At 38.7% G+C, this 24178-nt stretch overlaps 2 protein-coding genes across 7 annotated transcripts in view; one reads left to right on the plus strand and one right to left on the minus strand.

Moving 5' to 3' along the window:
• Window positions 1–10315, plus strand: part of LRMDA (leucine rich melanocyte differentiation associated) — a 1048113-nt gene extending 1037798 nt beyond the window's left edge. For all 6 annotated transcript variants that reach the window (XM_086680072.1, XM_086680073.1, XM_086680067.1 and 3 more), the window contains 2 exons: window positions 7360–7441; window positions 9956–10315. In XM_086680072.1, the coding sequence (XP_086536198.1) occupies window positions 7360–7439 (80 nt within the window). In that variant the 3' untranslated portion in view covers window positions 7440–7441; window positions 9956–10315. The remainder of the gene's footprint in view (window positions 1–7359; window positions 7442–9955) is intronic.
• LOC147575998 (uncharacterized) overlaps window positions 10306–24178 on the minus strand; it is a 63193-nt gene continuing 49320 nt past the window's right edge. The window contains exon 2 of the mRNA XM_086680075.1: window positions 10306–10792. Within this exon, the coding sequence (XP_086536201.1) occupies window positions 10786–10792 (7 nt within the window). The 3' untranslated portion in view covers window positions 10306–10785. The remainder of the gene's footprint in view (window positions 10793–24178) is intronic.

Consider the following 24178-nt stretch of genomic DNA (forward strand, 5'->3'; position numbering starts at 1 on the left):
TTCTTCATCACAAACAAGTGGGTGAGGCCTGACAAGGCCCAGCATTTGTCTAAGTGGGGTATATAATCTGTTCTCTCTCAGTGCAAAGTTTAACCTCCCTGAGGGAACTGAACACTGGGGCCAAATGCCCTCTCCTCAAAGGGGTAGGTTGGCCAGCATTTGGATCAGCTTTCTTTCAGGATGTAGATTTAGCCAAACCCTTGGATTATGTGGGTTTTTTTGATGGGCGCTTGGTAGAAAGCAACATGTCATAACCCCACAATTTGGATCCTGCCATGCATCCAGAATATTGATCTTTGTCCTGCACATACTCTTTGTGCTAAGAAATGAATAAAAATTATCATTTACTTTACCTTTATAACAAACATTGCTAGTCGAAACAGTCAATCCAAAATAAAATGGACAGCCACTAAACCTGCACATAATGCAATTTATTATGGCCAAAAAAATAAATAAATAAACTGACCATAGATTTATATCTCGTCGGTATATTGTTGCATCCTGCATACATTCATGGGGAGAAATTAACCTTGGTGGAAATAATGAAAACAAAATAAAATTGACATGAACCCAAACTGTGCCTAGTAAAATGTGTTGACTAAAACTTTAACTGAAGGCACAAACCTTCCTGCCACAATTCAGGCCTGCAAAATTTTACTCAAGGTAATGTGACTTTGTAAAAATTATTGACTCAGAGATTTAGAAGATATAACTGGTAACTTTGATATCGGGCAAAAGCTGAGGAATTTAACCTTGATGTAAAAATTACATGGAAAAGAATTTGACGCCATTGAAAATAAACTCAATAAAGTAGAAGTGAAATGTTAAACATTGGATATGGTTTAGCTTTACATTCAAAAATTAAAGAATGGAATTGGCTAAATAGCATTTGCTTTGAATAATTAATGCTTTCTCAAAGAAAACTTACCAGGCTAGTCTGTGTTTATATTCATAAGCCTGAAGGAAGCCAAAGCATCCTTGCGGTCAAAATGGCAGAATTCAAATGTCTTCCATTGCAGTGTGCTGCTCAGAACCACAGGGTTGTTTTGGATAATAAAGAAGAGTTCAGGAGTGCACTCATTTGAGAGACTAGGAGATGTCCCTTGCAGGGCACTGTTTGAGGTGGTCCCTGCAGTCCTCAGCAAGAGCGCTGTGCCCCTGGTCCATGGTGGAGACAGCCGCAGCCCTTCTAGGTAACTTTAGGATTAGCAAGCATTGCACAACCATACACCACATGGTACCCCATTCCAAACCAGGAAGCAGACTAAAACCTGAGACACTTGCCTGAAGTCACACTCAGCTAGTTTGGGAGGGAAGTCTCTCACTTTCTTCTTTGCCTTCTCTCCCCTCTCCTGGGTCAAGTGGAGAGACTGTTCCCTGCTGTTCCCTGCCTGAGGCTTCTCAGATGGGCCCACAGACAAAGGAAAAATATGCTGGGCCTGGAGGATAGACTTTTTCCTCCTTCCACAGAGACAACTCCCAAGCAACCCCTTCCCTTAAGACCTTTTAAGATCTCTCTTCTTTTCATTTTGCCTTAGTATTTAATAGCTGACACTGAAGGAGGATGTTGTGCTAGGAGCCTGTAATTCTGCAGGCTCTGCTAAATCTGGTGTGGTCTCCACAGCCAAGCTGATAGCACAGCACACAGGCTGACCTCGGGGCATTGCTCAGCCACTTCTCAAGATCATAAAACATGGGCGTTTATTCCTTTCCAGCTCCCGGTTTACTTGCAGCCCACAAAGACCGAGGGATGCGCTTTCTGGGGAATGTCCTGCCCCGTGTATGATGTTTACAGCTCTTAAGTCTGGATAAGATTCACTTCACTTCTCTCTTTCTGGCCTGATAATTATGATTGCTTTGTTTCTGTGGGAGAAAAGTGTTCAGCATAAAAACAACACTAGTGTTTAGGAGTTGAGACTGTTGCCTTCTGTTATTTTGCCCCCTTTTTAATAAGGCAAGTATATATTTTGAGAGCATTTCAGACATGTAGTCTTAGAAGAGGTTAAGGTATGAGGGTTCAACAATTGAAATTCCTAACTTGATGGGTTCTGTTCAAATTGTACATGGATAATAACGTCAGTGGTATTAATTTATCTATTCAACAAATATTTATGGAACATGTCCTCTGTACTGTTTCAACCACTGGGCATTAGCAAGTGGGGAACAGTGCAGGGAGTATTATAGGGGTGACCTATTAACAGGTATGTATAGTGTCGTGTGGAAATGTAGTTCTAAAACCTTCTGCAGTGGGCCAGAAAGACTCTCCAGATACTCTTTCCCTGTCACTGGACCCACCTCTTCACAACACTGTCATCACTTTTTTCTCAGACCCCATGAAGAGTCTAGCTCCTGCCTTTACTCATACAGATTGGAGAACAGGAGTTCCATGAGAATCCTTCTGGCCCCTCACCCATTTTGTAGGGCTGTCCACACTTGTAAGCTTCTAGTGATCGCAAACTGATCAAAATCTGTCATCACACAGCTACACTTGCATTTGTTATAATAGCATTTAAAATGATGATTACCAAAACTAATATTAATAACGGTAATAGAATTGATAGTTTTTACTTTCTCTCTTTTACAAATACGAATTTATTGGTCCAGCCTATCCTCGATCATCGAATAAATTTTTGTGATGGTATGTTTGTAGGTGTCTAGATTATTCTTGTTTCACAGCTAAGATACAAATGGCCAACCATTTGAGAGAAGACACTCACGCTTCTATTTAGTCTTGAGCTCTGTGGAATCTGAAGTTAATGCGACCGACCAGGACTCATATCAAAGCTAACTGGATAGGGACTAGTTTGTGGGAGGTGCTTCCCAGCACTGGGTGTAAAATACAGGTTGCAGGAAAGTTAGTGGAACTTCTTTCCTTGGAGATTTTGAGGCCCAGCAGAACTCCTCTTCTTTATATTATGAGAATGTGGGCTAGATGGGTCTCAAGAGCTAACTTAGTCAAAGTCAAGTTTTTGATTAACTGACTATTGGATTTTCCTTCTCCATCAGGCACTATTGGATCTGACATCCTTATTGTCATAAGGGAAGCATTTGAAAATACTAAATCACACATTTCAGAACAAGAATGAAGTTCCAAGATTATCTGGCCCCTTGCCTTCATTTTACAAATGGGGAATGCAGCTCAGTAAGGAAAAGGGACATATCTGTGGTGACATAACCATCAGGCATAGAGCTAGATTTAAGTATAGGTCTTCTCCCACCTCTCCTTACTAAATAGGAGAAATGCACCTGGCAGGGCAAGGTTGTCTGGGAGATCAGGGAGTCCTGGGGTCTTTGCTGGACTCTGCATGAGTGTGCAAGGAATTTCTACTCAGGACTCTCAGGGTCTTCCCCCAGCGAAGTCTGGTACTGCCCCAGCCCTCACAGCCTTACAAGGAAGAAAAGAGGCTGTTTTCCACCCCCTCAGGCAGCCCCAAGGTCATAACTTAACCTGCATAATTAGAACATCCATTCCAGAGGGGAAAACATTTAAAAGATAAAGGACCTCTTTAAAAGAGATTCTTCCCAATACATTTTTTTCATAATTATAGTTTTAAAAGCTTATGGTGATGGGAGAGCTGGCTACTTAAGAAAAATTAGGAGTCTCATTTGGCAGGAGAAGATTCCCCAGGGGACAGCACACTGTCATTTTTCAGGGCCCCTGAAAAGAAACCCCCACACAGACAGATACATGTCAGCCTGATGCACGGCAAGCCTGCTTCACTTATTATGGCCAAAGCCAGATATTTTAATTAAAAACACTACACACGCCATTAAATGTGTTGTTCCCCCTGCCGTCCCAAGACGTTATAGTTCGAGGAGATACAAACAAGTGAATGCATTACAGATGTACCCGGAAACCACCGCCTACTGAGTCACAACCAGCGGGTTCCCAAATTCCAGGCTCGGAGCGCCTCCCTGTCAAAATGTTCTTTGCAAGCAAACTGTTCCCTCTGTAATTTTCACAGTTTATGGCAGTTGCCATGACGGGAGAATAGGGCCATGGGGAGGCGGGGGAGAGAAACACGCTGCCTGCCACCTCACTTAATTTATAAGCAGATTCCATTATTTTACAAATAACCTTCATGATAAATAAAGTCCTATGGCCACACATGGGATTGTGGTTTGGTTTTGTTTTGTGTTTTTTTTTTTTTCCCTTCCTTGTTAATGTTATTTATTTATTTATATATTTTTGGAGCACTAAAGTCCCACATGAGGGATAATCACCTCCCGACTGTGAGCTCCGGTAGGATTCTCAACAGAGGCAACACTTGCTTAATTTAAGCAATTGTAGGGGGTGTGAGTTCAAACATTTCAGCCGATTTTAACTGTCACTAGCCAGACCACCTTTCTCCCCAGGAGAGCACCAGCAGCTGGATTTCATTTTTGGCCGCCAGGCCGCCATCCCCGTGCCTTCCTGGAGCAGCCCACAGACTGAGCGCCTTCCCTTTAAGGATTTTATTCAAGGTGACAGCTCCTCGCACGTTGGCAGTCCGATCACCTCAAGTAGCCGAGATAGCAGGGGGCTGAGTGTGCTCCTCCTGCAAAGTCCAAATTTAGATTGACTGAGGTTATCCTTAGGCCCCTTGACCCCAAGTGCTCTGACAGAACAGGGCTGCCCGGAACTTACAGCAGCGAGTTTTGTAATGATGTCTGGGGAGAAATGCTCTGCAGGAGCAGGCGGAGAAGACCCCAAGTGATAGCGAATGATGTCAGCTTTCGTTAGAGCCGCAGACAGTGTTAGAATATCCTTGGCATAATATGGCACCGGTATCTCTGTCAGCATCTCTGTTTTCTGTCACCGCACACAATCCTGGGCCTGTCTCTAGCCCTGACAGTGTCTTTTCAGATCAGGTTATTGCCAGCACAGAGACTGGCTCTGCTCCCCACCACACAGCCTTTTGTTTGAAGTCTGCCCTTTTGTCATCAATGCACTTGATGTCTATTTAAACCTGACGGTGAGTGCGGTATCTGTTTTCCCGTCAAGAGATCATTGACAATATTAATACCTCATGTCCTTGCCTCATTTTCCAAGCTCTGACACCTCGCCAGTCTCCCGCATTCATCAAACAGCCCTCTCTCCCCAGGATGTCTATAAACATTCTTGCTTCCGGGCCCAAAGGAACAGGGCAGGCCTTAAAAAGGACTTTCATCAGTACCAACCAGAAAGAAGGCCTGGGGAACATGGCTCAGAATACTTTACCTCCCTCCACATTACAGCCCAGGTTCCAGGAGTAGCCAGCTTGTTTCCAGGATGGGACTTGCCATCCAGGTGGTATCTAGGCAAGATCTGGAGTTGATGGTTACCAAGGAGAGAGGGGAGAGTCAAGAAATTCAATCCCAGAACACACTGGAGGATTTACTGGAGGGAATGCACCCGGCTCGTGGGTAGTGTGTGTGTGTGTGTGTGTGTGTGTGTGTGTGTGTACGTGCCCGTGTCTGCCTTTTGTTCTTTTACTCAAGAGAAAGACTGTATTCTTTATGATATCTGACAGCCCTATCCATTTCTTTTTATAAAAATTCATGCTGTCCTGGTACTGTAGAAAGAAATTAACATCCTTGGCCTCGTCCTTCCAGATTCTTGAGGGTTTGTTTGAGTCGATTATGTTTAAGGAAGCCCTTTGTGGATTTTCAGAAATGTCTGAGACACTCCCACCCAGGCCTCTAGGGGATGCTGTTCCTGGAACAGAACCTGACAAGCCAAGCCTGACCAACAGACCAGTTCCCAACGTTGGTGACAACATTAGTACAACCGCAGGGTTATGTAATTGCAGTGAAGGGAGCTGTTTGGGGCCAATAGCCAAAGGAATACTTTTTAGCCCAAGGAGGGTCTCGAGGCTTGATGTTTCCAAGCACCTAATTTCTGAAAAGCAGAAATTAGGGATTTGGGCCAAGGAGAAAGCATGACCAAGGGGGGGGTCCACAGTAGCCTTGTTCACAGAAATGTGACAAATAGAAGTTAATGAGAGCAAGCCCAAGACCAGTCTGAGACCATGAAACAATGTCATCCTCTCCCCTTTTCCAACTCTTGAGAGATTCTGCAACCCCAGTCATTCCTAAATTTGTCCTAAGCCATCCAAACCATGAAACATCTGTCCTGTCCTTAAAGGTTTCTAAGAGCCATTTTTAATCCTTATTTAAGAATAATGTTTAAAGTTCTACAGTAGAGAAACATCTCTTGTACAATCCCAAAAATATTTACTACTTAGAACTGCTGTGAAGAACCTGGATAATTTCTAGTACTAATTTACCCCCGATGAACATTAGATGGTGATTGTTGGTTTCACACTATCAAACAGAGAGACAAATAATCATGCATATAGGTAGCTATTTTTACAGGCAGATTTGTGGCTCATGAATTAATGTTTTATGGACACTCCTTTGCTTTTTTCTGGTTATGCACACTTCAGAGACTCAAGTGCTCTTAGTAATAAGGCAACTCTGTGAAGCTGAATTTTAAGTTAGTTTTTCTAAAATTAGAAGAAAACACAAGATGGCAAAAAGCAAACTGTAATTATAAATGTTTTCTTTGAGGAAGACTGATTTGCCCTTAATAATTACACAAAGCTTCCATAATAACTGTGGCAGGTAATTTCTTATGGATATTTAGAATAAATATTGAGTTGGTTAGAAGATTTGACCCTATTCTAGGGGTATTTTTCATACTTAAATTCTCCTACAGTCTCCTTGAATGAAACAAAAACTGTACATAGAGCCACAAGATTATTTAAACTAAAACTAAAGATGAAAATCAAAGGCATTCCAACCTGAGGATTCATTTCAGGCCTCCTGTAAGAAGAAGCCCTTTAATGTCAGAGGCTCTTGTTACTTTTCATGTGGCACTTTGTCAACACCATCACTCTTCCTCGATCACCCAGTAGGTGCTTGATGCCTCCTGGGATTTAGAAGATTCTCCCTGAAAGTTAATAGTATTGATTCATGATAAAGGACTTGAAAAGAGTCACATTCTGGGAAGATTGTTTTACATCTTTTGCTTGGGCCAGACCCGTCTAGAAAGTCTTAATCTTCCATTTTCAGAAACTCTACTAAGGGACCCCAGAGAGGGAAAGGGTTATTATTCTTTATTTTGAGGAGTACTTGGCCAAACTAGAAAAGTCTCTGAAATGTGGAGGAGAATTCGTGCAGAAAACATGGTATTCCTAGGTGCCTGTGCTCTGGTGATATTCTACTTGAATGTCAACTCTGAGGACAAGAAAGTAGGGTCCTTCCCTCCTGGGGCTTAATCCATTTGCTGCTACCCACCGGATCTGTGACCATGTTGCATATCTGCTTTACTACACCTATGTTTCCTTGCTGTACTAATTGTGCCGTCTCTAAAGATGTGTTTCCTTTTCTTTGCAGGTGTCCTGGGGAAGTGTCGCTATGTTTACTATGGGAAAAACTCAGAAGGCAACAGGTTTATCCGAGATGACCAGCTCTGATGGCAAGTTCTGAATGCTTTAGCCTGTGTCATGAGAATAAAAGAAAAAGGGAAAGTAAAAATAAAGAAAAAAAACTAAAGGAAAAAAACAATGGCCCACATCGCATGTCTGTGGGAAGGCTGTGACTTCAGCTTTTGGTACCTTCTGCTGACTTTGCCAGGCCTGTCAAGATCATCCTTCTGCCTTAGACTGAGTGGTCACATAGAGATTGACATGATTGCCCTTAAGCAGGTCTCATCCACTAGGGTGACAGACAGCGGCGGCGAAGCACCAGGGCTGACAGGAGGAACACCATGATAGATTGCCTGGCCCCTCCACTGCTCACAGGGGAGCAGAGGTCACACCTGGGGCCTCCCTGAGCATGCTCGTTGGCCGTAGTCAAGCGAGAGAAACTGTGTCTTCAGCTTGCCTATTGAGTAGAGATCCCTCTGATACCATTGTGCTGTGGGTTTATTTTTAGTGAAATAATCACAGTTTGGAGGAAGGCCACCCTCCCTTATTCACCTTGAATTTTAATCCCTTATTTTCTGCACACACCCACACATTCCAACAAAACACATACCATCCTTTAGCATCTTTATTACAGGTAGTGCATTTTGGCTTGCAGTTTTTCAGAGAACTGAAGGTTCTCAGCCAGGTCATACATTTATGGCTGACTTTGTGTTCTTACAACTGGAGTAAATAGCTTTCCTTAAATCCCTAACTACAAAAGCATGGACTCTGTCTTGTTTTGTACATTTCTAAATCCACTTCTTGCCCTGAATACTAGGCAATGTCAGGCATCTTTCCCAGCACCAAGTTCTGATTGCACCAAGGACTCTGATTTATTTATGTATGTATGTATTTATTTTTAACAACACGTACATCCAGCTATGCCTGTGGCCATATTTGTAGTTTGGAGCTGGCTTGCTCCTTTGGGTGCTATTTAAAGGTAGGGAGGTGATGAAAACAGAGTGATGGGTCAGGAAGTTAAAAAAGAAAGTGAAGACTATAGAAAACACCCACCAGACCGAACAGTTTTTAACAGAAGGCACAAACCTTTGAGTTTGGTATCTTCCTCAGCACCTCTCAGAACCGAAATCCATAGCTTGTGAGGATGGTCTTTGTGTGTCTTTGGCTATATTCCAGCACTGTTACAAGGAAAATAAGCACAGTCATACCAGTAAGGTGGCTATCATTTCATTTAACGGAATGATACACAAGTAAAATCACTCCAGAAAAGTCTTTGAAAGGCTGATTGCTCTTGATGCAATCGCATTTATTTTTGCTTCTTCTGTTTAGACCAGGTGTTCATTGGCTTGGATCTCTCAGTATTAGGTTAGATTGAGGGCAACAAAACTTCAAAGAGAATTCTTCCAAGTTATAGATACTACACAACTAGAGAGTCACTACTGTAAAAGTCTTTGGGGACTCAACATCCCTCAGGACCCAAGAAGAATCTGCTTTCTCAGTTCTAGACCATTTAAGTGGCCTCTGGCCTCCTGAGTCAACTTATTCTTTGAATGACTTGCAATAAGGCAGGCAGGAATCTCTTTTGTAGGTTATGCAAGTTAAACAGTTATTGAGACAAATTTTGATCAAAATCCTCGAGGCCATTAATAACTAGAGGATATTAAATGTTTGCCTTTATCTCTCAAATTCATTAATAACCAGAGCTGAGTACCTTTTCACTGTTTGATCTACAGAACAGCATTGAGATGATGCTTTAAATTAGCTGCATTAAGTCCCACCCTGTTCTTTGTTTAGAAACACCAACACATGTTTTGTCCATGGCATATTACGGGCAGCCAGATTTCTGTGCAAGGGCAGCTAGACTAGTCCAATGTCATATTTAATCTAGCGGCACATATATCCTTGTCTTTATAAAAGGCTTTAACCCTGCCTCAAACAATAAAAAAGCACTTGTGAACTGACCACAGAATTTTTCCATCTTTATTTTTCTTACTTGTTTACTTTTCTTAATGTCAGAACCATTTGTATCATGCACAGGAATGTCTCCCTCAATGCGAGGTTTGGAGGCAAAAAAAATACTTTTGGAGTGAGTTATTGACCACATTGTTTCCTTCTCTTTGGGTTGTTTATTTTCTTCCAAAAGGGTGTAATAACTTTAATTAAAATTAGCTTTAATTATAATTTACGTAAAGGCCATCACTATGATATATTCATCTTAATGATAGAATGAGTATGAGTTTTGTTTCTTTTAAAAAGGGATAATGATAATGAATCAGTGTTGGACTGTTTACAGTTATACTGTTTGTTAAGCAAGATTTGCTGTGCTACAGCTAGAATTTGGTCCGAATTCGTAGAGGAGGAAGCAATGTTGCATGCTAAAATCTATAAGAATTTCCCAAACCTTGTTTTTTAAAGTAGAAAATTAGAAGGTAATGAATTCAATCAAAGCTCAGAATTCTTACATGCCCCCAATTTCCCCTTGCTCCTTCTGCCTTATACCCTATTCCTCTGAGCTTTCTCTTAGGAGATCATGGTATCTGACATCCCTGTATCCTCTCTCCCAGGACACCGATCTGCCTTGAGTGCCCCTGCAATAGAAGGCCATCCCGGAGTCCTCTGTTGCCTCTGCAAAGTCAGGGCGGACTGTCTTTTTCCTAAGTAATGCAATTTTATAGAACAATTTGTTCCTTGGGGAATAATGTTTTAGATTGTGGGGAATCCTATTAAAAGTACAACTATTACAATAATTTGCTTTTACTTTTACCAGCCTTGCTCATAAACCCTCCATCTGTTTGTTGCTTTAAATAGAGGCACATTATAAGAGATTATCACTCGATCAGGCGACACGTCTGAGTGTTGTGCATTTTCACATATTCATGTATACTAAGGAATAAAAGAAAGCAAACCAGAGATCCCAGATGAAAGGGTTTTGCATTTGTTTTATTTTGTTTTGTTTCATTTTGTTTCATTGTGTGTGTGTGTGTGTGTGTGTGTGCGCGCGCGCACGTTCCAGCAGAGATGTGTCTTGCACATCTTTAAGGGAAAATCTTTCTTGCTGCTCCTAAGAAATAACCTGGCTGTCTTTTTCTTCTTTGTTAATATGCAGATCAAAAACAATCCACAGGGCTCTTTTCATCAAAAGCAATAGCAGTGTTCAGTAGTTGCTACATAAAAGCAGCCTAAGTCAGATCTGAGTCACTACCTAATGCCAAGGGTGGACAACAGAGGGTCCATTGAGACTCTCCCATGGTGTCTATCCATTGCAGCTGATCCAGTGTGACATTCACCATCTGCTTATCCCAATTCTGTTTCCAAGAAGCTTTGCTGAAGAAGGGTGTTTCCATTACTTGTTCTCCCCCTACTTGTCCAAATACCATGTGGTAAACTACCATGACTAGGACCTGGAAAGGAAAATGAGACCAGAGGAGCACAAAACATGCTGGTTACTTATTTGTAGGACAAACAGACCATCAGCCCATAGTGCAGTACTTCCAGTGCGTCAGTAAACACTTCAGGGATTTGAAGATCAGAAAACACAGCCAGTCTCCAAGAATACTGTCTTCCTATATGTTTACCTGTAATTTTCCAGCATTAGTAGTCCTCCTTTGGGGAACTGTAACGTTAATTTGTCACTCTGTGGATGAAGTAGGTAATGTTATGTTATTTGTACATATTAACATACTAGCATGTGTAAATTTTTCTAAAGCATCACGGAATGTGGCCTGGAGAACATGCAACCTAGGACAAGGGAGTTTAGCTGAGAAACAAAAGAAGACATTTAAGTATGGAATGTGTCTGGGAGTGAGTTGCTAAAGTAGGGGTGATGTATATGGTAATAAATGAAATTATACCAAAGGAGAGCATGAGGCAGAGTGTGGAATTGGAAGTGTGGGCTCATCGTAGACAGGGGTAAATCAGGAGCTGAGGAATAATGAGAAAGGAAGTGAATAGACAGGTTTGATTTTTTGTTTGTTTGGTTGTTTTCTTTTTTTTTTTTTTTTTTTTTTTTGCCAATTAGAAGGGTTGCTGATGTTCAGCCCTAGAGTGATATTTAGCAACATCTCCTCCTCAAAATGGAATCATCTTTGATATAAGTGAGGAGTGCCACTATTCAGTAATGTTTTACAGACTACTCTGCCCAAGACAATGGAACAGTGAAGAAAAGATGGATTACAAAGCCCTGTGGGCTTAAATAGCCATATGTGTGCTGACTGCCTACGGACAAAGATGACTATGGCATATGGTTAATATTCAACAAAAACCAGCATCCTAAGGTAAGTTCCCTTGCTGCTTGGACCAGCTGAAATATAAGGGAAACACTTGTTGTCTGGGCAGTTAGATCAAAGAGAGAAAATAGTTTCACGCTCTTGCCAAAACTTCATATGTTCATTAAGTTCAGGTAGGAGGTAGAGGGCTTTCTTGATGATACAACGCAAAAGTCAAGAGTTTTAAGGAAAACAATGAAGGCCTCTACATGGGGCTGAAGATGCTGCAAGAGGAAGATGTTGGTAATAAGAGTTGACTGTCCCTAGGTTCAGGCAGTAAAGGGTAGCTCAACCTATAGGACAAGTGGATGACACTTAAGTTCAACTGGATAGCTTCAATTAGCATGTAGAATAATCTGAAATAATTAATGTTTACATTTTTTCACATCAATTACCTTAAACCAACGTTTCCTCTTCCATGTTGGAATAATTCCTTCAGTCTTGGAAATAGGAATGGATTTGAAAGGTACTGGGAATAATTTCCTTTAAATACTACTTTTCAATTTGACTCCTTGTGATAAGAGGGACAAAGGTGGCTCATGGTGGGCTTTACCACAATATTTAGACTATTAAGTTATGGAGCTTTGAAATAGGTAAGAATTAATATACATTATCCATTCACAGAGGTTACTAAATCATAGTTTAATGATCCAGGCATACTTCATTTTATTGAGCTTTGCTTTATTGTGCTTTGCACATATAAATTGTGTTGTTTCCCAGTTGAAGGTTTGCAGCAACTCTGCGTCGAGCAAGTGTGTTGGCATGATTTTTTCCAATAGCATTTCCTCACTTTGTGTCTCTGTATCACATTTCAGTAATTCTCACAATATTTCAAGCTTTTTTCATTGTTACTATATTTACTGTGATGATCTGTGATCAGTGGTTATGGCTCGCTGAAAAGCTCAGATGATGGTGAGCACTTTTTAGCCATAAAGTATTTTTTTAATTAAGGTATTTATGTTTTTTTTTTAAGACATAATGATATCGCACACTTAATAGACTACAGTATGGTGTATATATAATTTGCTTGCACTGGGAAATAAAAACTTTCATTTGACTTGCTTTATTGCGAGAGTCACTTTATTGTTGTGGCCTGGAACCAAACCTGCAAATCTCCAAAGTATGCTTAGATTCACCTGCTCCATTCTATCCTTAAAGCATCAAAGCCAACAAACCCAGATTCTATGCCCATGCCCTGTGCATTTTCCATACTTACAAGCTAGACAAGCATGTTTTCTAGAAATCCCCCTTTTCCTTTTTGCTTCCAACTGGTTTAATCTATTCTTATCTCTTTGATCATATATTCCTTTCCATATGTCTGACTTTAGTGTCACTTCTAATTTTGTCCGTTCATTCTCATTTAGTTTTAGTAATCTTTCAGACATTCCTTGTGGCGTGACTATTTCTACCTTGGGCCTTTGCACTGCTACTCAGATCTTTACTTTCCTCAATCCTTTGATGTCCCCAGTTGCCTTGGGTAAGAAATTCCATTCCAGGTTGCTGTAATCCCAGCCCTGACTAGTTCACACCCCTTGGGGAAGATTGGGGTGGGGTGAGGATTGGACATCACTTGCTTGATGTATATTTAAAAATCCTTAGTCCTGTTAACACTCAACACTGGTTTAACTTCCAGCTAAAAATCCTAAACTGTGGCTTATAGCTGGCTTCATTACTGAAGGCTAAGTTTTATCTGTGATGGTTTCGCTTATCTTTGCATTTTACCTATTTAGCTATTAAAGCAATCCCCAGTGGTTTTTAATTCTTCTCATGAAACCTATTTTCCTCTTCTGCACAGTTTGGCAGAAAGCAGGTAAGACTACGGCCTTCTGTTCATCAATGCCTGTATATGAGAAGAATGGACTCCACATTTGCCTTTCCTCCAATTATATAGCACCTAAAGAGAACCGAGAACTAGTGTGCATGTGGATATATATGTAACTCCTTCTTTTTATACAAATGGGTACATATACAATATCCTGTACCTTTTTTTTTTTCACTTAACATCCCTTAAAGAACAAAGATGAATGATGTGATGGTTAATTTTATGTGTCCACTTCAGTGCCCATGGGATGCACATGTTAAACATTATTTCCAGATAAAATTAGCGTTGAACAGGGGTTTTACCACAAGGATGCTTCCAGATAAAATTAGCGTTGAACAGGGGTGGGGGAGGGGACTCAGTAATGTAGATTTCCCAATGTGGGTAGGTAGCATCCAATCCCTTGAGGACCTGAAGAAAACCAAAGGTGGAGAAAAGAATTTTCCCCTTTTTTCCTGCCTCACTGCTTGACCTGAAAACTCATCTTATCTTCTCCCACCCCTGGACTGAGATTTACACCATTAGGTTTCCTGGTTCTCAGGCCTTTGGTTTCTGGCTGAAAAATGGCACTGATTTCCTGGGTCTCCAGCTTGCAGATGGTAGATAGTGGAACTTGTCAAACTCCATAATCTCATGAACCAATTCCTTATAATAAATGCCACATAATCCTGAAAAATATAGGCAGTATAATATTGCTAAAAGAAATGCTAAATCAAAAAAAAGATATTATGATCTTGAGTGTGTATATATGTATATATATATATATATACATATATACACATACCTATCAATAGCCCATATTGATAATGTGAAGAGAAATAATGTGAGAGTGATAATGTGACAATGTGAGAATAATGTGAAGAGAAAAATAAGCAATTTTAGTTGAAAATTTGTAGGCATTTATTATGCAGAGTGTTTCAAAAGTCTTAGTGAAGTTTTATGCTTTAATGATTCTGGAAATTTAAATGCTCCAATTACAAATATATCACTTGATAGTATAATTATTTATATTACCCTTCTACTTATTTATTTTTGTGGGTTTGAAAAGTAAATTTTTAATTTTAACTGATTTTGGTGTAATAGTTTCTGAATGACGTTTTCTCAATGGCTCAGTGGCGGAAATCTACTACTTCGCCACCTCGGTCTCTTGATCTGTCTCCATTAGACTTTTTCTTGTGGGGTCATGTTCAAACTGTCTGTCATGTGTTTATGAAAACCTCTTTCTTGGAAGATCTTGAGGCCAGGATTATAAACACTATTCTTTCAATTGCTGAGCAATAGCTGAGAAAAGTTTTTACAAAATTTGAAAATTGACTAGAGTGATGTGTAGCACAAGACAGTAGTTATATTGAATTTTAGTAAGAAACATAGCGGGGTACCTGGGTGGCTCAGTCAGTTGAGTGCTGACTTTGGCTCAGGTCATGATCTCACACTCCATGAGTTCAAGCCCCACGTTGGGATCTGTGCTGACAGCTTAGAGCCTGGAGCCTGCTTTGAATCCTGTGTCTCCCTCTCTCTCTGCCCCTCCCCACGTCTCAAAAATAAAATAAACATAAAAAAAATTTTAAAACTAAAAGAAGAAACGTCATTATTTTAAAATATAAATAACTTTTCAAATCGTGTTAATGTAAGTTAGTAGGACTTACACATCTGAAACAATATAAGCTTAAAACTGCATTAAGACTCAGGACTCCCTGAATAATCTAGATATGAAAACTTGGTTTTAATGTGTTAGTAAATGTCTCTGTGAATCTGTGGTTTACCTTTTAACTTTGTTATCTTTTGGGAGGAATAGTTACAATTTTGATGTGATCAAATTTCTTAATTTTTGCAATATATATGTGAGAGAGGTGTAGGACTGTGATATGTCCATGGCCATTCTTCAGTACTTGAAATCATAGTTACTCTGTTAAATTGTCTTCTAAAAGCTATACAGTCTTGTCCTGCATATTTAGGGGTTCACTCCATCTAGAATTTGTGGTGGTGTGATGCAGAGATAGAATTGGACTTTTTGAGTACATGTCTGGCTTATTATTCCACTTCATCTTTTCTCTCCTTTTCGATGTCAACTCTGTCATGGCCAAATTTGCATATACACCTGGAATTATTTCTGGGCTTTCCATTTATTCAATGTGTGTAGTTACCCTATTCTAATTGCTATAGCTGTGCAATTTCTTCTTCTTCCCCTCTTTCCTTCATTCCTGTCTTCTTTCCTTCCTCCTTACTTCCTTCCTTCAGTCAACTTTATTAAATATATATATATATATATATATATATATATATATATGATTTCCTGCAACAAAACACCAAGTATCTTCTTTATAAGTTTAAAGTTCAGTGAATTATACCAAATACATTCGTATGATGACAGTGCCAATCAAGATATGATTCATTCCTATCACCCCTGCAGGTTCCCTTATACTCCATTAAGGTCAGAACCCCTAACCCTACTCAACAACTAATTTACTTCTGTTACTATAATTATTTTTCTTCTTCATGAATTGTATATGAATGGAGTCATACAGCATATGCTTATTTTGTGGCTGGGTTCATTTGCTCAGTATTATATTTCTGAGATTTATTTACATTGCTGCCTTTTACTACTAAATAGTATTCCCGTGTATGAAGATACCAAAATTTTTTCTCCATATTCCTTTGTGGGCATCTGCCTTTCTTTCAAGTTTTGGGGTAATAACTTTTCTTTTATTGTGGTAAAATACACATAACATTAAATTTACCATAGAACCATATTTAAGTGTATAAATCAGTGGCAGTATGTTCAGATATTGTACAGCCCTCACCAATCTCCATTTCGAAATTTTTTCCTCATTCTAAGTAGATGACTTAAACAATGACTCCCATTTCCCTCTCCTCCCAAACCCTAGTAAGTAACCTTTATTATACTTTCTGTGTCTGTATGAATTTGCCTATTTTAGGTTATATGTGGAATCACATAATATTTATCTTTCTGTGTCTGGCTTATTTCACTTAGCATGATGTTTTCCAAGTTGATCCATGTTGCAGCATGTAGCAGAATTTCATTTGTTTTTAAAGATGAATAATAATCCAGTGTATGTATATACCATGTTTTGTTTATCTACTCATCTTCATACATTTTGGGGTTGTTTCAGCTTCTAGGCAATTGTGAATAATGCTGCCCTGACCATGAGTGTACAAGTGTCTAAATCTCTGCTTTCAAGGCTATTGGGTAGATTCCCAGGAGAGGGATTGCTGGATCATATGGTAATTCTATGTTTAACTTTTGGGGAATCCACCATACTGTTTTCCATAGCAGCCACACCATTTCCAACCACAATACACACAGGTTCCAATTTCTGGAATTTTTGTTTGTTTTTTGTTTTACAATATCCATTTAGTGGTGTGAAGTGGTGTCTTGTGGTTTTGATTTGCGTTTCCCTTATGATTCATGCTATTGAACATCTTTGCATGTACTTGTTGGCTATTTGAATATCTTATTTGGGAAAAAATTTTATTCAAATCCTTTGCCCATTTTTTGTTTTCATTCTTTTATTTATTTGCTAAAGTATTTATTCAAATAATAGTTAACATATAGTGTATGCCAATACCACACTGTCTTAATTACTGCAGCTTGAAGTATTTTAAATAATGCTACTGTGAACATTCTTGTTCATGCACTTTTTTGGATATATTTTTATGAGTTTTGGGTGTATACTTAGCTGTATAATTTCCGGGTTATATGCTAGATGTGTTTTTTGGCTTTATCTAAAACCTCCATATTGTTTCCAAAGAGGTTATACCATTTCACACTCTCAACAGCAGTATATGCTCTACATACATGCCAACATTTAGTGTTATCAGTCTTTTAAAATTTTAGCCATTTTAATATAGTATTGGATTAAATCCAAACTTTTAAAATAAAATCCAAATTTTTAAAATAAGGAAAAAGGTTTACACATGCACACATTTTTTTCTAATTCTGATATTTACCATTTTTTTGTGTTCTTTGCAGAAATCTGAGTCTCCATTTAGAAACATTCTTTAGCATAAAGAACTTCCTATAACATTTCTTATGGTATGATTTGCTTATGATAAATTCTCTCAGCTTTTGTTTAGAAGCGGCCTTATTTTACCTTCATTGTTGAAGGATATTTTCATTGGATATAGAATTATAGGTTGACACTTTTTTTTCTTTTAGCACACTAAATATGTCATTTTACTGTACTCTTATTTCTGATCTGTAGTCATTCTAATGTTTGTCTTCTATATATAATATGGCTTTTTTTTCTGGTAGTTTTTAAGATTTTCTCTTCAACACTGGTTTTTCAGCAATTTGATTATTATGTGCTGTGGTATGGTTTCTTTTTGCTTAGTCTGTGTAGGGCTTGTTGAGCTTCTCAAATCTGTGGGTTTCTAGTTTACATCAAAATCGGAAAGGTTTAGGTATGTGTTTTATTTTTAGAAATTCATTGTTTCCAGATTTTGACACTCTCCTAGCTTTAAAAAATTTCCTAACTGGGGCGCCTGGGTGGCGCAGTCGGTTAAGCGTCCGGCTTCAGCCAGGTCACGATCTCGCGGTCCATGAGTTCGAGCCCCGCGTCAGGCTCTGGGCTGATGGCTCAGAGCCTGGAGCCTGTTTCCGATTCTGTGTCTCCCTCTCTCTGCCCCTCCCCTGTTCATGCTCTGTCTCTCTCTGTCCCAAAAATAAATAAACGTTGAAAAAAAAATTAAAAAAAAAAATTTCCTAACTTTAAAAAAGGTTTATTACCAGTAGTTTATGAGTTGTAAGTTTCCTGTTTTTTGTACCTGATGAATTTCATTATGTTTGTTTATAATTTTTCTTCTCCTCTCCTCATCCTCTGTTCTTTGTTCTAGTTCTCCTCTTCCTCTTTCTTTTTTATTGGTATTTTTTTTTGCCAAGATGGCACTTGATTCTCTATGCTGTGGAATCTATCAGACAATTTCAAATTTATCTTTGTTAAGAATCAGTATTACCAATTCCAGAGCACATTTTATGTTAATTTTCTGCTTATAATTGCTTCCCTAGGAATGGAGTGCAAATTTGAACTCTATATCTCTCATTGCACAGACTTGGATTTTCAGTTTAATATAGATTAGTTTTTTACCACATATATTTCAGAGTATTTATTGGGTCCCATGTTATGTCCTTCCAAGCTCTGAGCCTTACTCAGGAGCTCAAGCGTATTTGCTTAACAGCCTGGATCTTAAAACCTCCTCTCCTAGATATTTATCCTATATTTAAATCTGATGCCCCTGTGAGCCACTTGTCTTTTATTTTAATACTCAGGTATTGCTTTCAGTTTCTTTTTTTTTTTTTTTGAAATTTTCAAGTTTGTGTGTGTGTGTGTGTGTGTGTGTGTGTGTGTGTGTGTACTCCAACACTTGATAATGTTTGTAGTGGTAGGACTTTGTTTCATGAGCTCTTTTACTGAAATTCTTACATGTGTTTATTTTGAAATATGAATGGAAAACCAAGAATCACTAAATATTTGAATAAAATACGACATAAGATTTATTGTAACATATAAATAAAAAAAGGTTTCAAAGAAAATAGAGCTCTTTAAGAATAGAGAAAAAACACACAAAAAACCTATTATTAATATGCTCAGAGACATGGGAGCTGACCTATCATCCATCACATAACAGGATGCTATGAAAAAGGAGATTTGGGGCTTAAAAATGATATATTAGTGATTAAAATATTTTTGCCAAAACAAAACAAATATTGAGTGGAAGAATTAGGTAAAGGATTGAAAGAAAAAAATTCAGACTACCTTCATCCATGAAGTAAAATAGGAAGTAGAAACAAAAATATAGCAGAAAAGATAAATGACAGAGGAAAACTCTTAAGGGTCTAACAGTCAAGTATTAGAAGTCATAGAAAGAAACATATGTGGAAATGAATGACAAAATATTTAAAGAAATAATGGAATATAGTTTTTAATAGCGAAAAGATATAATAAATAACAACAAATGGAAAAATCATGGTGAAATTTCAGAACTTTAATGATAAATAACTAAAAGCTTGCTAAGACTAAAAAAGTAAATCAGTTGAGTATGATACTTCTAAAGGAGTAACCTGCTATCATAATATTGAGTGCTAGACGATTGTAGAAAAATACTTTCAAAGTTCTGATGAAAATGATTTTTAACTTAGAATTCTATACTCTGTCAAAATGTAAAACAAATGTGAGATCAAAGTAAAGATATTTTCAGATATGAAAGACAGAAATCTGTTTCTCACAATATTTTCTTTTTTTCTATCTCAGCAATAGAAAATAATTTTTACTTAGACTCACTCCAACTAAGCTTAAAAAAATACATTCTCTGCCTCCTTTGCAGCTATGGATGGCTATACAATTGCATTCTGCCAGTGATTTGTAGTGGATGTGTTGTGAGGGGAGTTTCATGGAGATATCTTTAAAAGAAAGAGAATTTTCTTATTCTTCCAATTTGTAGATCTAGTAGCTGGAGCTCTAACATTTATTTTTGCTTCTTTGGCTGTCTTAAGAATGAAAGCCACAGATGGAGGACAGTGGAAAAGAAAGAGGAATTGAATCTTATTTTGGCATTCATTTGGCCTTGTGATGATACTTTGGCAATGATCTGTAGTGGAAGTATTGTGATGGGAGCTACAAAGAACCATTTGGATTTAACTAAAAAGAGTTATCGAGGAAAAACAAGGAGGATATTTGTGCAAAAGACCTAAAGAAGGTAAAAATAAAAACTTCAAGAATAAAATAAAGGCCATTAGAAACTCCAGGGAAAATATAAAGCATTTTAAAATAGCGTTACTTTGTTCTATAATGAACTGTAGTTACACAAGCAAAATCACTTAAATAATAATAAGGGCCTTTATGAGGGAAGTTTTCTTCCAGAAATTATCACTGTTTGCTTCTGCTGGGAATCTTTATTCAGATTATGAAAATTACTAAACAATTAAATTTCTTCAGGGTATTTAAATGTTGGCCTGTTTTCCTGAATTTACCTGATATGTGGTGAGTCCTCCATAGGCACACTCTCATTTAGCTTAGGAATGTTTATTATACATATGACTATCATTTATATTGTACTGATTCTGATAATTTCTTCAGGAATTCCAAATACAGCATCTTGTAAATATCTCAATAATACTAAAAATAAGCCTTTATTTTGCTTGTTTGTCTAATTGCTGTCATTTCTACTAGACTGATTCATTGATCATAGAAATAGTATTTTTCAGTTTTATATTTCCAGAACTTAGCCTAGCATCAGGCATATCAGAAATTCTCACATTTATTAAATGAATTAACATGGAAAAACTTTATCTCATTATGAGAACATGTTACTTTTGGGCTATTTCCTCAAGGAGGGAGAAAAAGAAAACATGAGAAAAGAGGTGATTGAAGGGGAAAGGAGAATACTGAACACATTTAATAGATGTCCCTTCTCCAAAGCACTTAAGCAGCAGCAAGCATACCCTCAGAGGATGTCTGATGATATTTCAAAGCTTCCCTTCACAGATCACCTTGCAATCCCAGGTCACAAGGTGGGAACTGCCAGCAGTCCTGGTATTAAACTACAGCACCAGCTTCCAGTCCTCCTTTAAGTGAGGTGGCTTGCGATGGACTAGCCTAGGGTAACTGTGCCAACTTACAGCTGCCCTGTCCCTGTCTTCCTGCCAAATGGACTCAGACTTCAAGTGAGTAGTTTCACAAGCCTGCAAGGAATGGATATTTATAAAGACAAGTTATGTTGTGGTCATATTCACATAGTATCACCATCAACTCAGCATCCAGGCAAAACCCAGAACCATATCTTCTGTGAACAATTGGTTTATTGAGTGCAGGATTCTAGGAAGACAGGCACATGGGAAAAATGAGGAGTAGGTAGGTCTGACCAAATCAGCCAAATAAAAGCATGTAACTCTTTTTTTCACATGGGGCCTTTGTCAGAGGCATTTGACATATAGTGGAAAGAGAGTGCATGTTAGAATTAATGGACCTTATCCTTGGTTCAGTTTCTGCATTTACTGGCTTTGTGTCCTTGAGCAAGTCCCTTTCTATCTCTGGGCCCTGTTTCCTCATTTGGAAAATGTCAGCTTCATTGAGTTATATGAGTTATATTGAGCATTATAAATAAATAATGGATGTGAGCATCCTTTGTAAAATGTAAACTATATTGCTCTTTCTCAAACTGGGAGATGCCTCAAGGCTGTTCAGCATATTGTGTTCAACTCATATGTAAAGAATGCTAAAGAGAAATATTACCAAATCAGGAAGAATTGCTTTTGTTAATAAACAGTATGAGAAAAAAATTGCTGATACTTAACATTCTTCTTTATTAATCTAGTCAATTTTTATTGAGCATATCATCACCATCATCAAAAATATTTGAGTGTCTACCATTCATTTATTTGGTAGACATTTGTCAAGTGCTCAAGTGCAAAACACTAAGTTAGCCCCCATGAGTGAACTAGTAAGGAAAAAGGAGAAGAGAATCCAAATTTACAATTAGTTATAATAATTCAAGGCTGTGCTGGTGCATAAGTGTTATGTGAGTAATTTCTAGAATCATAGCATATCACCCCTGGATATCTCTATGATACCTCATCCCATTTAACTCTTCCCTAGTGCATGAATTCTGTCTATACTCTGATAACTAAGAACTCACTCTGGGCGGGGCGGGGGAGAGGACATTCTATTTCAATTAGATCTAGTTGTTAGAAAACTCTTCTTTATAGTTACCATTTGGACCTCTTGAAGCCACACAGCTGCCTTCTTCATCCACATGATTGCCACTTGGATATTTTAGGTGGACTTCATGCCTCCTCTGGTGCCTTCTTTGTCCAGGAGATAGAATCCATTCTTTAGATCCCATGGTCCCTTCCTCTCACCATCCTTCTTTGTCACTTATGGGTCTGCCCAGGTTTTCCTGTGTCCTTTTCAATGTATCACATCCAACCTGGCTTCAGAATTCCAGGAGTGGTTCCCACAGGGCATAACAGAATGAGACGCTAGGCTGTATGTTTAAGGCTCTCACTGACATTTACAATCCTAGAGATTATTAGCAAACTATCATTCTCTTTACATGTAGTATATCTCTATGTGTAGCCACACACTCTCATTGTGTATATTTGTGAAGTTTGTTCTTTAGAACCAAGTTCACAACTTCATAATTATATTTACTACATTTTATTTTTTGATGTCATAAACTCCTACCTCTAATATAAGTAATTCTCAATAGTACAGTCCCCACTAGGATCATGAGGAGAATTATTCAAGGGCCAATGCATAGTTTATACGTCATGCATTGACTCTGATAATTTACCTGTGATTCACTTTGAATGACTTCCCACAGTTATATTTATAATGTCATTGTTCTCCAGCTTCCCACAGAAGTTGGCTGAGGAAAAAACCATATGATTTACCCACAATCTTACTAAAATTTTGAATAACCCTTCCCTCCAAGAGTCAAAAAACAGTAAAAAGTAAACATAGGAGTCAGATAGGGATAGGGATATCAGTTTTTGTTGTTGATAAATTAAATTCAAATATATGGCATGGCACATGACAAGATTGTACAGCCTGTTTGCCAGTTGCGCAATAGAGGTGCTCTCCTCTCATGAGCTTACCTGAATCTGGGCAACTAGAATAAAATGTAAAATCAGTGTCCTATAGGCAAGCAAATGGGCAGCACACAAAGAGAACCCAGAGAGATAGATCTTCACACAAGAGGGCCAGAGTCCAACCTCTCACATCAGGTTCATGCCTCCCATGGGGTGAGTAGAGGTGCTACTTCCAAAGAGTGACCTAGTCCATTTTCTGAGCCAAAGAGGCATACTGAATAAAGGAGAGGATGATTCCCAAACAAGTCTTTGCATTCACAAATAGGTGCTGAGTGCCATTGCCCCTGTCAGCTGCAGGATGAGCTGGCTTGTATAGGTGCAGATACTTATTCCATGGTGACTACCTGTCCATACACAAGGTCCTGTGACCAAACTTGTTTGTCCCTGGCCTTGTGCATTTTTTTGTCTGAGGAGCTGATAGTCCAAATGTCAGCCTGGGAACTACTCACATCCTTCCCACCACACCACTGCCTCTCCTTGGAATTTCACACTCTACAAGGGCTGGTGTTACTTGATGATAGACACCTGGATGTGGAGGGAAAGGTCAGAATTATGGGTTTGCTTTTCTCTCCCTGAAGTCCCTGTCCTCCAAGCTCTGCTGCCCTGGGTGTGAGCTGAGAGGAGTAAACTGCTGGCCAGAGAAGATGAGCATTGCTGCTGACAGGCCCCTTAATCCCACTCCCGAGTGGGAGGGTTTAGAGTTACATGTTTATATTCCTTTTTCTCCTGATTTCCTTTTTATCCTTAAGACAAGGCCTAGAGAGTCCCCCACTTTAACTGTTACCCTTAAGATCATCTTCTTGTCTTTTCTTTCTGGGTAGAAGCAATTCTCTGATCTTGAAAAAGTTACCTGGAAGATCATTCAATCTCTTGTCCCAACCTAGAACAATTAAAACATACAGAACCTCTTTTATAATCTCCCTGCCTTAGCTGTGTGTTCCTATTTCTCCTTTACCTTCTAGAAGTTAGTTGTTACCACCCCATACAAACATGGCCCCTAGGTCCTTTTGCTTCTATGTGTGGTTGTTGAGGATAAGCCAGGTCATAGAAGCGCATTTACAGTATTTGGAAGATAAATTTGTGCTAATTATCTGAA

This window comes from Puma concolor, chromosome D2 (assembly GCF_028749965.1).
Source record: "Puma concolor isolate L17-30 chromosome D2, mPumCon1.1.hap2, whole genome shotgun sequence".
Taxonomy (NCBI): Eukaryota; Metazoa; Chordata; class Mammalia; order Carnivora; family Felidae; genus Puma; species Puma concolor.